The sequence below is a fragment of the Trematomus bernacchii genome, unplaced genomic scaffold, assembly GCF_902827165.1.
Source record: "Trematomus bernacchii unplaced genomic scaffold, fTreBer1.1, whole genome shotgun sequence".
NCBI lineage: Eukaryota > Metazoa > Chordata > Actinopteri > Perciformes > Nototheniidae > Trematomus > Trematomus bernacchii.
In genome coordinates, this window is record NW_022987688.1 from 241,122 (window position 1) to 255,795 (window position 14,674).

Genomic DNA, 14,674 nt, shown 5'->3' on the forward strand with positions numbered 1-14,674 from the left:
GGCCGTGGGTCCACATTTCAGATATTACGTCATATCTGACGCAAATCTGGATCAGCTCCGTTGTTCCCCCGTTTTTAGAGATTTGGGTACGGAGGAAAAGAGAGAGGGTTTTATTTCCTGACGCTGCGTGAGTTCCCTGACACACCGGGGACACATGTTGATGTAGAGAAGACATCAAAAAGTGACTTTTGCATGATAGGTCCCCTTTAATATCGGGAGTCGAGTCGTGAGTGTGTTCAGTATCTGGACGTGTGATCAACTCAGAGAGCACGGCGTGTTCTCACCTGATCAGAGGTTTGAAAATGTTCCAGACGATCCGGATGAAGTTCGTTGGATGAACGACGAACAGAGTCTTCATGTTCTTCTTGTATCTGTCAACAAACAACAAACAATTACAGAAGATGCAGACGGTGTCAACAAACATATCTCATCAAATATTCTTTATGCAAATTATTAAAAAAAGAACGCACAGCCAAATAATTCCAAACAAAATTCTGCAAAAGACAATAAAATAATTTATAAAATACATTACATTATATAAATATAATAAAATAAAATATTGCAAATCAGTGCAAATAAAAGTATAATAATTTATAACATAGAGTACAGAGTGCATACAACTGGAATAATGACATCAAATAATTAAGTAAAATTATGAATTCACTTCCACCCTATTATTATATAAATATGTAAAAATAAACGTTTTTAAAATGTTTTAAATAAATGTTTTTAATACATGTTTAAAAAAAAAGTTAAAAAAAATGTATCTATACAAATATTTTCAAATAAACGTGTGACGACCCGCCTTCCTCTCTCCTGTTGTGTGTGCCTGGCCCTTTAAAGGTGTCCCTTCCTCCCTATCAGCGCTGATTGAGGAAACCTGGCCGCCGTACCGGAGGAGTGAAAGGCCCGAGCCAGAGGGTGTTTCTCAATGTGGAGGAAGGCTCCTCCAGAGCCACTATTTCAAGGATGCTATGTCATCAAGTGCCGCCGAAGGACTGTTCCAACGTCCAGGATACTTGTAATCCTACCGAGGCCGGCGTCCTTCGTAGCGGGAAATTTCGAGGCTGCACATGTGTATCCTCCGCGGTCTTAAAAATCCCCCACAATGCTTTGCGCACGGACCAAATTCCAAAATCGTTGGCGGAAATCGCGCTCCATTGAAGGCGGGGCCTCGCATATGACGCACACCTGTTAGCCTGTTCCACCATTCTTCATTTTCCGAGGCTAGGAAGGATTCTTGCCTCGCTACTGAAGGAAGTGACTCGGAAGACATGTGCTACCAAGGAAGCGTCCTCGACATTGAGAAACACCCATGGTCTCGATCGCTCTCTCCGCTGAGGATCACCTCGCACCACACCACGTTCACACTACTGATCTTACTGACACATCACATTGGGGTAGCTTCTGTGTTAGCGTTGGGTTATTGTAATACATCTTGTCCTTTCCACGCTTTTGTTATGGCCAAGAGCCAGGCCATGACAATATATTTATATAAATATTAAAGAACAAATAAATAAAACATGTAAAGAATATTAAAATAAAAGAAACTGGAAAGTAAAATCAATAAGGTAAAAAAACTGTTTTGTAAAGTGAAAGGTTTAAACTTTGGAGGAACATTTTCTTTTTTAATCCATTGCTGCTTGGAATTATCCATGTGTAATATACTATATCATATTAATTCATACCTTGATAAAAAATACTTAAAGGTGGGGTAGGTAAGTTTGAGGAACCGGCTCGAGATACACTTTTTGTTATATTCCATGGAATGCTCTTAACATCCCGATAGCAATGAATATCTGAAGTGCTTTGACAAAAAATCCATAAATAAATATCATCTGTGGAAGCTGTAGTACTGTAAAAAGCACGACCAATCATCTGAGCCGGCCCGGCTAAAATAACTGGATGGCCTACCTGCCTGTCAGCCTTCCATCTGTGCACAAACTTATCTCGTGCCCTCATTGGTCATGTGCGCGTTCGTGTGTGTTGGAGGAGGGGCTCTGTGAGGAAGTGGGCAGATTTTCTCCGGCTGTGTATTTTCAAATTCTAGCGATCTCGAGCCGGTTTCTCAAACTTACCTACCCCACCTTTAACCCTCCCCAGTAAAAGCAGTTCAAACGTACTTCCTGTCGAACTCTGCGTACGCCTCTCTGAGCCACTTGAGCGACGGCTTGTTTCCGCTCCTCAGGCCGTGGTGGAAGTACACGAGGATGTAGTCCATCTCCACGTATTGATCCAGAGTGAACTTCAGATACCTGCACACACACACACACACACACACACACACACACACACACACACACACACACACACACACACACACACACACACACACACACACACACACACACACACACACACACACACACACACACACACACACACACACACACACACACACACACACACACACACACACACACACACACACACACACACACACACACACACACACACACACACACACACACACACACACACACACACACACACACACACACACACACACACACACACACACACACACACACACACACACACACACACACACACACACACACACACACACACACACACACACACACACACACACGTTAACACCCGCACAGAGTGTGTCATCATCATTAATAATAGTAGTGTCCGTACTCCAGCAGGCGGCGGTGGTTCAGCTGGTGAGACGGAGGCAGACAGCAGCTGCTGAACACGATCAACTTCCTGCCGAACTTGTCGTCACCTGGAGGGAGAACACACGTAAACAAACATTTGAAAGAGATGCAGGAGGTCTTTAAACATATTCCTCTGATGTAAATTCTGACTGAAAACACATTGTTTACATGTTTTCTAAATCATTTTCTGTTGATGGAAATGTCTTTTTAAACCACATTTATTTTTACATTCATTTGTATTAAATATTTAAAATAAAGAAATCAATATAATTTATATATTATATAATTGAGTAAATTATTCCCTTGAATGCAGAGTAAGAAAATAATGATTCATAAATAATTAAAATGTTTACAAAAATGATTTAAAATAAATAATTGACAAAGAATATAAAATATTATTTTACATTGAAATGTGAGACATCTTATCAAATTAAATACAGAATGAAACAAACATATTAATATGCAGAAATGATATAAACACAAACGATAAAATGTGGTACGATAAGAATATTTAATTCTTAAAATGAAAAGATGTTTTTATTTCTTACTGACCGCAGACCTGCACGATGCCGTGTCGGGCGACGTCATAATACGGGTGAGACGGATCCGAACTGCAGCTGTTTGTCGACGGACCGTCTGTCACGCAGCTCTGATCTTCATCCTCCTCTTCCTCCTTCTGCAGCTCTGAACCAGAGGAAACACATTAGAAACATTCAGGAGACCTTTATCAGACATGGACATTGTTCCAGCAGAAAAGAGCAGCTTCATGTTAACTAAGAACGTCTTGTTTTAACATGTTTTTTATACAAAATGAACCGGTTTTCACATTTTCATCTTCACTGACTTGTTAAAGATAGAAAACTGGTTTTAATGTTAAATCAGTGGTTACGATGAAGCCTCTAATCTCAGCTTCCCGCTCTGCTCCGCCCGACATTTACAGAACCATTTCCTTATCTGACTTTTCCTGTGTGTGTGTGTGTGTGTGTGTGTGTGTGTGTGTGTGTGTGTGTGTGTGTGTGTGTGTGTGTGTGTGTGTGTGTGTGTGTGTGTGTGTGTGTGTGTGTGTGTGTGTGTGTGTGTGTGTGTGTTGTGAGCTGCGCTGTGTGGTTTTCTATTTCTCTGAACAGCACTTTGGTCTGGAGGGTTTAAACGGCTTTCTAAATGAAATTAGATTGGGTTTGATAATGTTTCTCGTGCAGCGCTGAGGGAAGTTTTCTATATAAACACAGATAACAGACAGGAAGTGAGCGGACAAACGGCTGCTTTTAGATCAGAGAGAAAGAAGAGAAACTAAAATACTGTGAAACCACCAAAACTCAACATAAATACTGACTTTTATTACAAAATGACTATATTTTTATATTTGTTATTGTATTAGAACAGCTGTTAACACACAGACTCATGATGGATAATACCTGTCTTAAAGCTCCCCTATTATACTGTTTCTCATCAATATATCCCAGGTCTCAGATATATCCAGAGCCTGTCTCTGATTGGCTGAAACACCAAACAGATCATTGCAGCATTACCCATAATCCCCTCTGTTTCAGCCCTGTTTCCAAAGTGCTGATTCTCTGTCTGTTACTTTAGATGAAAATAAGGAGCCCCTCCCCACGCCCCTCTGAGAGAGATTTGGTTACAAAGAACACAATGGGCGCGTTCACACCGGAGTACTTTTCCCAGGAATAGTTCCGATAGTTCCTGGTATTTTGCGTTCACACCAAAGAGAACCTTTTCACCCCTTGCTATGGCGCATTTCCACTACAGCGCGGAGCTCGCTTTAAGCGTGCCGAGCCGTGCGGGGCCCGTTTTTGGTTGCGTTTCTACTTAGCGTAGTACCGGTTAGCGGGTACTATTTCACAGTTTTCTGGCCCCATAAAATCGAGGTTCTTTCCGGGCCAACAACCAGGCTGAGTCGGGCTGAGTATGCTAAACTAGAGAGAGGAGCGCTGGCAAGGGGGCTACAACTACAACAAGATGAACATATTTGACCGTGATTTAATTGTAATACACGTTTCAAAATGATGCCGAAGTAACAACATACTGATACCGGTTAGTAAAAACCATGAATTAATGCTTTGACAAGTCTGCAGACAGACGGCAGGCGAAACACCTTTTAAAATGCGTGTTTTCTAAATGGAGATTGGCTAAGCTAACGCAGTATATGCTCCGACCGTCCACACTCACAACAACGGCCTATACAGACATAAATAAAGCAGCGACTGTATTCACCATGACACAGGCAGTCTGTGGTTTGTACTTGTTTCACTTTTGTCTAGTTTCTGAACAGATATGAGGAGCTGTGAGCTCTGAGTGCTAACAGCTAACGGCTGTGTTGTTTTACTGGGGTTCTCATTGAAGATCACGTCACGGCTCCGCCTACACTGCGTTACTATAGATACTACTCCAGTTCCTAAACTGTAATGGAAATGCGCCATAAAGTGAGCCAGTCCTAACGAGGCCTAACGAGGAGGCGTGTGGCGCAGTGGATAGAGCCTTGGTGTGGGGATCAGGGGGTCACAGGTTCAAACCCCACTGCAGTCAGCATGTCGTTGTGTCCCTGAGACACTTCACCCCAAATTGCTCCTGTGGGGATTGCCCAGAGTATTGAGTATGTAAGTCGCTTTGGATAAAAGCGTCAAACAAGTAACATGTGATGTAACAAGGCCAAGCCATACCGAGCGAGGCCGTGTAGTGGAAATGCGCCACTAGAGAGGTGGTTCTTTCCTGGGGAGGAAAAGGTTCCAATTTCTATTGGCTGGGCGGATTGCAAACCACGCCCCGTAAAACTCAGAAAAGTTTTCGTGAAGCCGCCATTTTATTTGCTTCCATTAGCATTATTAGCATTAGCATTAGCCCCGCGCACCAACGGAGAGAGACTAACTTATGGCAACACAAAAGAAAACATGGGAGCGGTGGAGATGAGGAGGTGTCGGCGTTCTGGTGATTTCCTCTGAAGGCTTCAGTAGAAGCTGCTGGGAGTCCCAGCAGCTTCGACTGAAGCCTTCCTCAACTCCGGGGACTTCCGGCCGGGGACTCCGGGTGGCAGTATACACCGTGAAGTGGTTTGCGGCCTGCCAGTAAACCCAAAGCAGAAGAAGAAGAAGTGACGTCAGCGGCTTCATTTGCCTAATCCTCCCCCAGGGACTTATTCCGGTGTGAACGCGATCTGTACTAAGTGCCCTGGGGTAATAAGTGCCGGCACTAAGTACTTGGTGTGAACGTGGCTAATGGTGCTCTAGGAGGAGATTCAGGTGATAAGGTGGGGGGGGGGGGGGGGGGTTACCTTGGTTGCTGATTGGCTAATGGTTACACAAGACAAAACATCGTTATGACATCATCAAGTGTCCAAAATCTGATCAGCTCATTTTCAGACAGGTTTTTATAGAAATGGATCAAAAAGAGAGAGAATCTTTGTTCCTGAAACTTTCAGAGTCTCTTTACACAGAGGGGACACATGTTGATGAAGAAGAGACATGAAGAAGAGGGGACACATGCTGATGAAGAAGAGACATGAAGAAGAGGGGACACATGTTGATGTAGAAGAGACATGAAGAAGAGGGGACACATGTTGATGAAGAAGAGACATGAAGAAGAGGGGACACATGTTGATGTAGAAGAGACATGAAGAAGAGGGGACACATGTTGATGAAGAAGAGACATGAAGAAGAGGGGACACATGTTGATGAAGAAGAGACATGAAGAAGAGGGGACACATGTTGATGAAGAAGAGACATGAAGAAGAGGGGACACATGTTGATGAAGAAGAGACATGAAGAAGAGGGGACACATGTTGATGTAGAAGAGACATGAAGAAGAGGGGACACATGTTGATGAAGAAGAGACATGAGGAAGAGGGGACACATGTTGATGAAGAAGAGACGTGAAGAAGAGGGGACACATGTTGATGAAGAAGAGACGTGAAGAAGAGGGGACACATGTTGATGAAGAAGAGACATGAAGAAGAGGATTTTGCAGAATAGGTGACCTTTAAGACCTGGAAGTTATTTAGAAATCATTTTCTAACCTGGATCCTGAACTGGAAGTTAATTTGTATTTGAACTCGTAAAGCCGTTAGTCATTTCCCAAAAAGTGAAGCAACAAGGAAGTTTCCCCCAAAGGTCAAAGCTGCAGATTATAGAGTAAAAGGGTTCATTATTGTGTGAAATAGCTTTTTATTGGGTCTTAATAGAGTATTTGCTCTTGTTGTTGTTGACATGTCTCTTATGGAAGTTACATTTTAATCAATTGTATTTTACTCTGTTAAATAACTACAACATAATAAATGTTCTGAGTGTTTTGATCTCACCTATTTCTGCCAGCTGCTCCAGAGCTGATGTTGAATTCATTTCCTATAAAGTCGGATTAAAAAAAAACACAAATACATAATTCTTTAGCTTCAAAAACAGAAAAGAAAACTACACTTTGGGAAAGACAATATATATATATAAAATAAAGCTGTACAAGTAAGTAAAAGTACAATAAAAGTATATTAAAACAGTAAATATAAAAGGAAAAGTAACAGTTATTTGTAAGGTATTATTTTAATTAATAAAGTGTCAGAAAATGGAAATACTTTACCTTAAATGACCTCAAAATTACAATTAAATGCAGTACTTAATGTATACTTTAATAGTAAATGTACTTGTGTTGGTGCTTGGTGCTAGGTTATACTTTAGTAGATTTCTTAATCTGATTTAAGAAGATGTATTACTAATAGTTTGAGTAGCAGGAAGATAATATTTGTACTACAGTAGAGTACTTTTCCATCACTGCTGCTTCACGTTATGATATTTATAACTAATTAGTGACTTATTTAATTGGTTAACTAAAAGGTAAAGACCACTAAAGTGAGCTGAGAGACCTTTAAATACACTTTAAAGACATTATGAAGTCACACAGAAAGGTAAACATCAGGTAGCTAACATGCTAACATCAGGAAAGCTCACCTACAGGTAACAGGAAGCTAAAAACAATTAGCATCTTAGCACCTGCTAATTCATTAAAGTGAGTTTTATCAGCGACACACGGGGGCAAAAAACACGGGTTAATGTTATATTTTACAGGTAAAGATGCTTTACTAGTTGTTAGATAAGGTTTTAAGGAGATTAAAGGAGGTATAAAGTCGTAAAACACTCACCTGTAGCGGTAGATATGAAGCATATGTGATTCAAATCGGACAGGTAGAGAAAGTTGATCCAACTTCCTCAAACATCCGCCAGCTGGGGATGCGCATGCGCAGTGCAGGAGCTCAAAATTACCCAATCCCTTTTCTTTCTTTTTTTTGATAAATGATGCAGGAAATAGTACATTAAGGATTACAAAAATGAAATAAGTATATATAAAATAATAATATCGACATTGCACTACATTATACAATAACAATATATATTTTTTAATGTTTACATTCAATTAAATACACTAGTTTAATGATGTAATGTTGAATGTGGGATCTTTAGTTAAGTGTTTATTGCCGAATAGTATAAGATACAAATAAAGCTTGTAATTATCCAGCAGTTTATTTACCTCTAAACGTACAGGTAGTAAAAGTGATAACAAATGATATTCTAAAAAGGACTTATAAATAATAATAACAACAACAAATTAAAAAAATCACACAAAATAAAGAAAAATCTGAAACAACGAGATAATATAAATATGCAATACAATTCAAATGTAGTGCTTTGACAAAAGGAAGAATACATGTATTATTAATTAGTTCTGACATATAATTGTGTTCTTTCTACATTATTATCTGTTTTTACATTTAGAAAAAACAACGTATTTAAAAGTGATTTATAGACTTTAAAACACTTGATTTAAAGATCACCAAAAATGTTGTGAAATCCTGACATCTGCTGGACTCGGTTCAATATCTAGAAGTAAATGTGTTTGAAACCCCCCGAAAACGTGCCGTACCCATGCTGAAAAAAACAGCTTAGACCAATTTAGCTGGTCAACCAGCCTGACCAGCTAAATTGACCAGCCTGGCTGGTTTAGAGGGGTTTTGGACACTTTTGCTGGATGGCTGGGTTAGCTGGTTTAGCTGGGTTAGCTGGGTTAGCTGGTTTAGCTGGGTTAGCTGGGTTAGCTGGTTTAGCTGGTGCCAGCTAACCCAGCCATGCTGGCCAGCTAAAAACAACAGCATAGACCAGCATAGTATGCTGGTCTATGCTGGTCTATGCTGTGCTGGTCACCATGAGCATCCATCTATCACCAGTTTATGTTTAATAATAGTATTAAATATACCATGCTGAGAGCTTACCAGGATTCCAGGTGACCAGCATACATTAAATACTGGTATGATTATTTAAACTAGAGAACATAAATATATTACAAAGATTCATTGTGTCTGGTATTCTGGTATCTACCAAAATAAAGACATTGTATAGTGTTCATAACAGTATTTTAATTTAATAAATATTTTTTACAATGTAGCATAAATTACATTTTTATCACAAAAAATGATGGACACTTCCATTGTTAAATTTGATCTAGCAAAGACTATTTTCAAAAACTAATCATATATTTCATTTATATTGTTGGGGAATGAGTTAAAGACAATATATATACTGTAAAGAATTGTGCATGTTGAATTTAGTTCTGTATTTTTTTTAAACCCTGAAATATGTCCCGGGTCAATTTTACCCGAACATTACCAAAGGGTGCGAAATGTGAACATAACACAAGAACGTCCTGACGGGGGGATTTATTTGACTCACAAACTAAATTCATATGCAAAGCTGTCAGCGACTCTGAGTCGTTTCACAGAGAGAGGCTTTGTCTTGTGTTCGAACAAAAGCTGGAGTTACATGAGACAGAATAAAGACATCAATAACAACGAAATCAGAGTGGAGTCAGATAGTGTCAGAGGGTTTCCATTGTTATAAAAGAGCCCATTAAAAGGCAATTAGAGCTGAGAGGAAAGAAAACTGGGTCTCTGGGAGTCTGGCAGCTTCTGAAAGGCTCTTTATGGATTATTCATTATAATGTTACAACGTATGAAGCGCAACAGAAAAGAAGTTCATGCATGAAGTAAAAACATATATATTTACACCTGAACATCAGCAGGAGAGGACTCTTTAAAGTAGAGACACTACATACTGATATACACCTGAACATCAGCAGGAGAGGACTCTTTAAAGTAGAGACACTACATACTGATATACACCTGAACATCAGCAGGAGAGGACTCTTTAAAGTAGAGACACTGCATACTGATATACACCTGAACATCAGCAGGAGAGGACTCTTTAAAGTAGAGGCACTACATACTGATATACACCTGAACATCAGCAGGAGAGGACTCTTTAAAGTAGAGACACTACATGCTGATATACACCTGAACATCAGCAGGAGAGGACTCTTTAAAGTAGAGGCACTACATACTGATATACGCCTGAACATCAGCAGGAGAGGACTCTTTAAAGTAGAGACACTACATACTGATATACACCTGAACATCAGCAGGAGAGGACTCTTTAAAGTAGAGACACTACATACTGACATACACCTGAACATCAGCAGGAGAGGACTCTTTAAAGTAGAGACACTACATACTGATATACACCTGAACATCAGCAGGAGAGGACTCTTTAAAGTAGAGACACTACATACTGATATACACCTGAACATCAGCAGGAGAGGACTCTTTAAAGTAGAGACACTACATACTGATATACACCTGAACATCAGCAGGAGAGGACTCTTTAAAGTAGAGACACTACATACTGATATACACCTGAACATCAGCAGGAGAGGACTCTTTAAAGTAGAGACACTACATACTGACATACACCTGAACATCAGCAGGAGAGGACTCTTTAAAGTAGAGACACTACATACTGATATACACCTGAACATCAGCAAGAGAGGACTCTTTAAAGTAGAGACACTACATGTGGAGGAAACTTCTGTGTAGTAATGCATGGAGTCACCGACTCAGGAAGGAGACACGGTGAGAGTTGGAGCTTTGATGTCAAACACTGATGGGTTTATTCAGAGTATTCGGCCGGAGGATTCACATCACAAATCAAAGAGTCAGAGGTTCTGACCACACGGTAGAGTTGCCACGTCAATTCTGAAGAACCTCTCTCTATGCTAGACCTTTTAACAGGTTCACAGAGAGAAATCAACATCTCTGAAGGAGTAGACTAAACACTGAATCATCTGCGTCCAACGCTCATGGCCTCAAGGATTTCACATCCTAGAGCCCACAAACACCGATAAAGAAGTGCCTCAGTGTTCTCACAACAATTACCCTACGTGCCAGTCAAGTTGACCGGTCTCACACTGGGGACAACAACACATATGGCACCAAGGCCTTTCCTTAAAGGAGATAACACATGTCAGAGTAAAAGGTTAGATATCTAGAAGAATTATTCCTTAACAGTTCCTCTCTTTTTATCATTTTTGATAACCTTAAAACATTAGTCTAATAATTCAATACTTAAATCAATAGGCGTCTTCAGATTCGAGTGTGGTCTCACCTTACATTCAATTACATCACAAAGTAGAGTAAGATTGAAACATTCAATCACAATGATTGATACAGGCAATCATAATAGGAACAATTATCTCTCATCAGTGTTTGGAGCATCTTTTGTCAAAAGCATAATAATGAACACACATAAAACACAGATACATAATAGCAAAATATTTGTTTTAAACTAATATCTTTTATCATTTAAACCATTAGTTAATGTCATTTATCAAACTATAAAATCAAAACCAGAAACAGCTTAAAGATTTGCTTTAAGGCAATCACTAGTCAAAAGCATTTCAAACGTAGGATCATAAGAGATCCAGCTAAGGCATAACATTCACAGGTGATTTGATCAATCTGTAATCCACAAAGTTGCAGTGTCCTCAATTTTAGGATTACTTTACGTTTACTTCATTACGCTTTAGTCAAGAGTAAGGCACTTAGTCTTAGAAAAATCAATACATTAATTTTAATCAAATACAGTGTTCAAAATCTGAAAAGGAAAAGTCAGATATTTGTCGTGTAGTGTAACAACCTGAAAGGGAAAAGTCCAAATATATTTTCTTTAATCTAAGCACCAATTTTAATTCATTGGTCATCCGTTGTTAGGGGGAACCCATGGTTCGGAAACCACGGCAGCGACCCATGGGTCTGGAAGCTCGGCGTCGTACATCATCACGGTGTCATCAACGGTGGTGTACCCCACTAGTCTCTGTGGGGCCTGGAGGGCGACTTTGGTAATCTTTCGCAGGACTAGTTTAACTACAGTGACTAGGCATATTATCAGGATTAGCACACCTATGATAAACACTGAAATGGTAACAATGAATTTTACAATCCCCCCTCCCCATGACCCAAATGTTCCAGTTAAATCCCCAAATGCAAACCCATGAGTTTCGTGCAATTCTTTTATTCCCCTAGCAGTATCATGAGCCATATCCATGACCTCAGGTGTGGCATCAGAGATGAAAGAACAACACTCAGACCCAATCACCTTGCATGTACCCCCCTGTGCTGCTAGTAGAAGATCCAGTGCCATGCGATTCTGTAATGCCACTGTTCTAACTTCCTGCAGTTCTTTGTGTTCAGCTAACATGGCTGTGTTGGACACATTGAGGTGCTTCTCCACGACCTTGGAGAGAGCTATAATTTCCTGCTGGGAAACATAAATACCGTACCAGGGCAGAAATGCGCTAGCCAGCTGCTGACCTGTTGTGATGGTTCTACGAGTTCTGTGTAGGGCAGGGAATATTGCTGCAATCTCCTCAGTCTCTACTTTACGGATCAAAGGGATTAGATAGGCTAGATAACAGGTGCCATCAAAAGTATCATAAGGCATGCAACCGTAGGCTCTGTTCCCACAAACCAAGTAAACCCTCTCTGGAAGGGGAGTTCTGGTTAACTTGATCTTTACCACGGTGTTACAGTCGCTGTGGCCCACATCGTCAGAGGGTGAAAACCCTCCTCCGCTCTGGAAGCAGATGGACACATTCTTCCACTCATGCACCACAACTGGGGGAACAGAAACGGAACAGTCACGTGTAGGGGATTTACCTAAGGGTAATGGCAGTGAACAGTCATGTATTTTAACTTTCACTGAGTCCACTGTTCGGGACGCCAAACCAGGGTACAACTGCTACCAAGGCTTCAACCAACAAAGATGGTGTGTGCGGTTGAGGTGAACATGTTGGACTTGTGGAAGTGGCTGAGCAATTAGTCTGGACTAGAGCTAATTGGAATCTGTATTCAAAAGCTAGTTCAACGTATTTCTTCACATATATAAGTTTTAGAACCCTCAACCGTTTGAAACCGTCTGGCAGGTAGTCTTTATTTACTGTGTCAACAATGAGCGAGATTAAGCCATTGTACTTTAAAGGTTGCTCAAAGTCTATGGGGTAGGAAGGGGTGTAACAATCATCTGCATCCTTGCTAATTCGGGATGCTATATCACTCCAGGTGACTAAACTGTAGTCAGCTTTTGTGAAAGGAATTGGGCTGAACATGGGAGAGTACATGGATTCTGGCATGTTCTGGCACAGCCAACAGTTGCTAACCTTGCGTTCATGTGCATAGTCTAACATTAAACTCATTGCAGAATTGGTTTGAGTTTGTTTAGGTGGAGTAATTAAGGCATTTTTTGAAGAGTCTACATCACTCTCTGGTGACTTAATTACATCTGAACCTGGTTCAATAAATGAACATCTAGTGACCCCTGAACTGGGATCTTTGTAATTTGGTGTCCATGTGGTACACATGGGATCATCCTTTAATTGTTCCTTAGTGAAACACCACATTTCTGGGGGCACATTTGCAACAGTGTTGAGTGTTATTCTTACCATCCGCTGTGAGACCTGGAACCGCTGGTACCCCGTCTCTGGATAGACGTTCCACGCCCACAAGCCTTTGCTTAAAAACACAGGAAACACAACAACACAGTCATTTGAGTTACATTTTGTAGTCGGACATTCAAAGGAAATATTCTGTGACCCTCTCTTGGGGATGAAAAGGGAGTTGGCACTGAAAAGAGCAGGAAGAGGGAGAAGCCTTATCTCGGGGCCCATTTTCCTCCTTCTTCTCTCTCTTTTTCTCTCTCTCACCATACAGAATGTTTGTGTGGTGCTCGAAAACAACCTGTCTGTGCCCTTAGATAAGAGCACCTTATACTCTCCCTCTGAGTGGCGAGAGCCCTCGCCACCTGTCGTTGGGATTGCCTCAGCGTCGTCCAGCAGGGCTTCCTTGGCCAGGTATAGCAGTACAAGGAGTATGAGGACCGCCTTCACACGCCTACACCCTGACCCTCCCCACTGACCGGTGGAGGAGACAGACGGCATCGTGAAGCGTGGATCCACTCTGTCCTACCTTGGACTTTTAAGGCTGTTCTGGTCACTATTAACACCTGGAAAGGACCTTTCCACCTGGGAGACAAAACATCTTTTTCAAGAGACTTGATTAGCACATTATCTCCGATCTGAAAAGGGTGTGTGGGCTCCTCTCCAGGCTGAGGGAGCCTGTCAGCCACCTGCCTGTGAAACCTTCTCAACATATTGGTTAGATATTTCACATAGTTAGTCATTGAACATGCAAGAATCATATACTCATCAGTCCATAGCAGAGACATGTTATTGTAAGTTAAAGGTGAGCTTGTCCCTGTGGATATAACCCCTTCTCAATGATTCTAAATGTATATTAATTCACCATTTACCTTTTGATAAAATATTAGTTTATCAGAAATATTTTGTCTCTTCCATAAAACATAGGTTTGAGAAATAAATTACCCAATATAAAATCAATTACTCAATATAATTGACTCTTCCCTCCCTTTTCTTACATATGGTACATATGAAATAATAACTTAGGAGTCTATTTAAGCATGGTATAGTTTATAATCTATTAATCGAGAAGACTCAGTATCACCTGTGTGCAGCTTACAAAAACCATTGTGATAAACATATATTATGCAGGAAATTGATACATTTGTTGAAAAACAAAGCATATCTGATTTGGGAGGAAAAGTTTCATCCCT

The 14,674-nt window shown here is 40.6% G+C and overlaps 1 protein-coding gene across 2 annotated transcripts in view; it reads right to left on the bottom strand.

Moving 5' to 3' along the window:
- The window catches only part of LOC117488254 (rho GTPase-activating protein 8-like), a 15,128-nt gene extending 7,220 nt beyond the window's left edge, over nt 1-7,908 (bottom strand). For both annotated transcript variants that reach the window (XM_034137057.1, XM_034137058.1), the window contains exons 1-6: nt 7,807-7,908; nt 6,976-7,018; nt 3,219-3,350; nt 2,647-2,734; nt 2,124-2,255; nt 285-371 (exon numbers count right to left, since the gene is read on the bottom strand). In XM_034137057.1, coding sequence (XP_033992948.1) covers nt 285-371; nt 2,124-2,255; nt 2,647-2,734; nt 3,219-3,350; nt 6,976-7,015 — 479 coding nt within the window. In that variant the 5' untranslated portion in view covers nt 7,016-7,018; nt 7,807-7,908. The remainder of the gene's footprint in view (nt 1-284; nt 372-2,123; nt 2,256-2,646; nt 2,735-3,218; nt 3,351-6,975; nt 7,019-7,806) is intronic.
- Nucleotides 7,909-14,674: the final 6,766 nt, after the last annotated feature.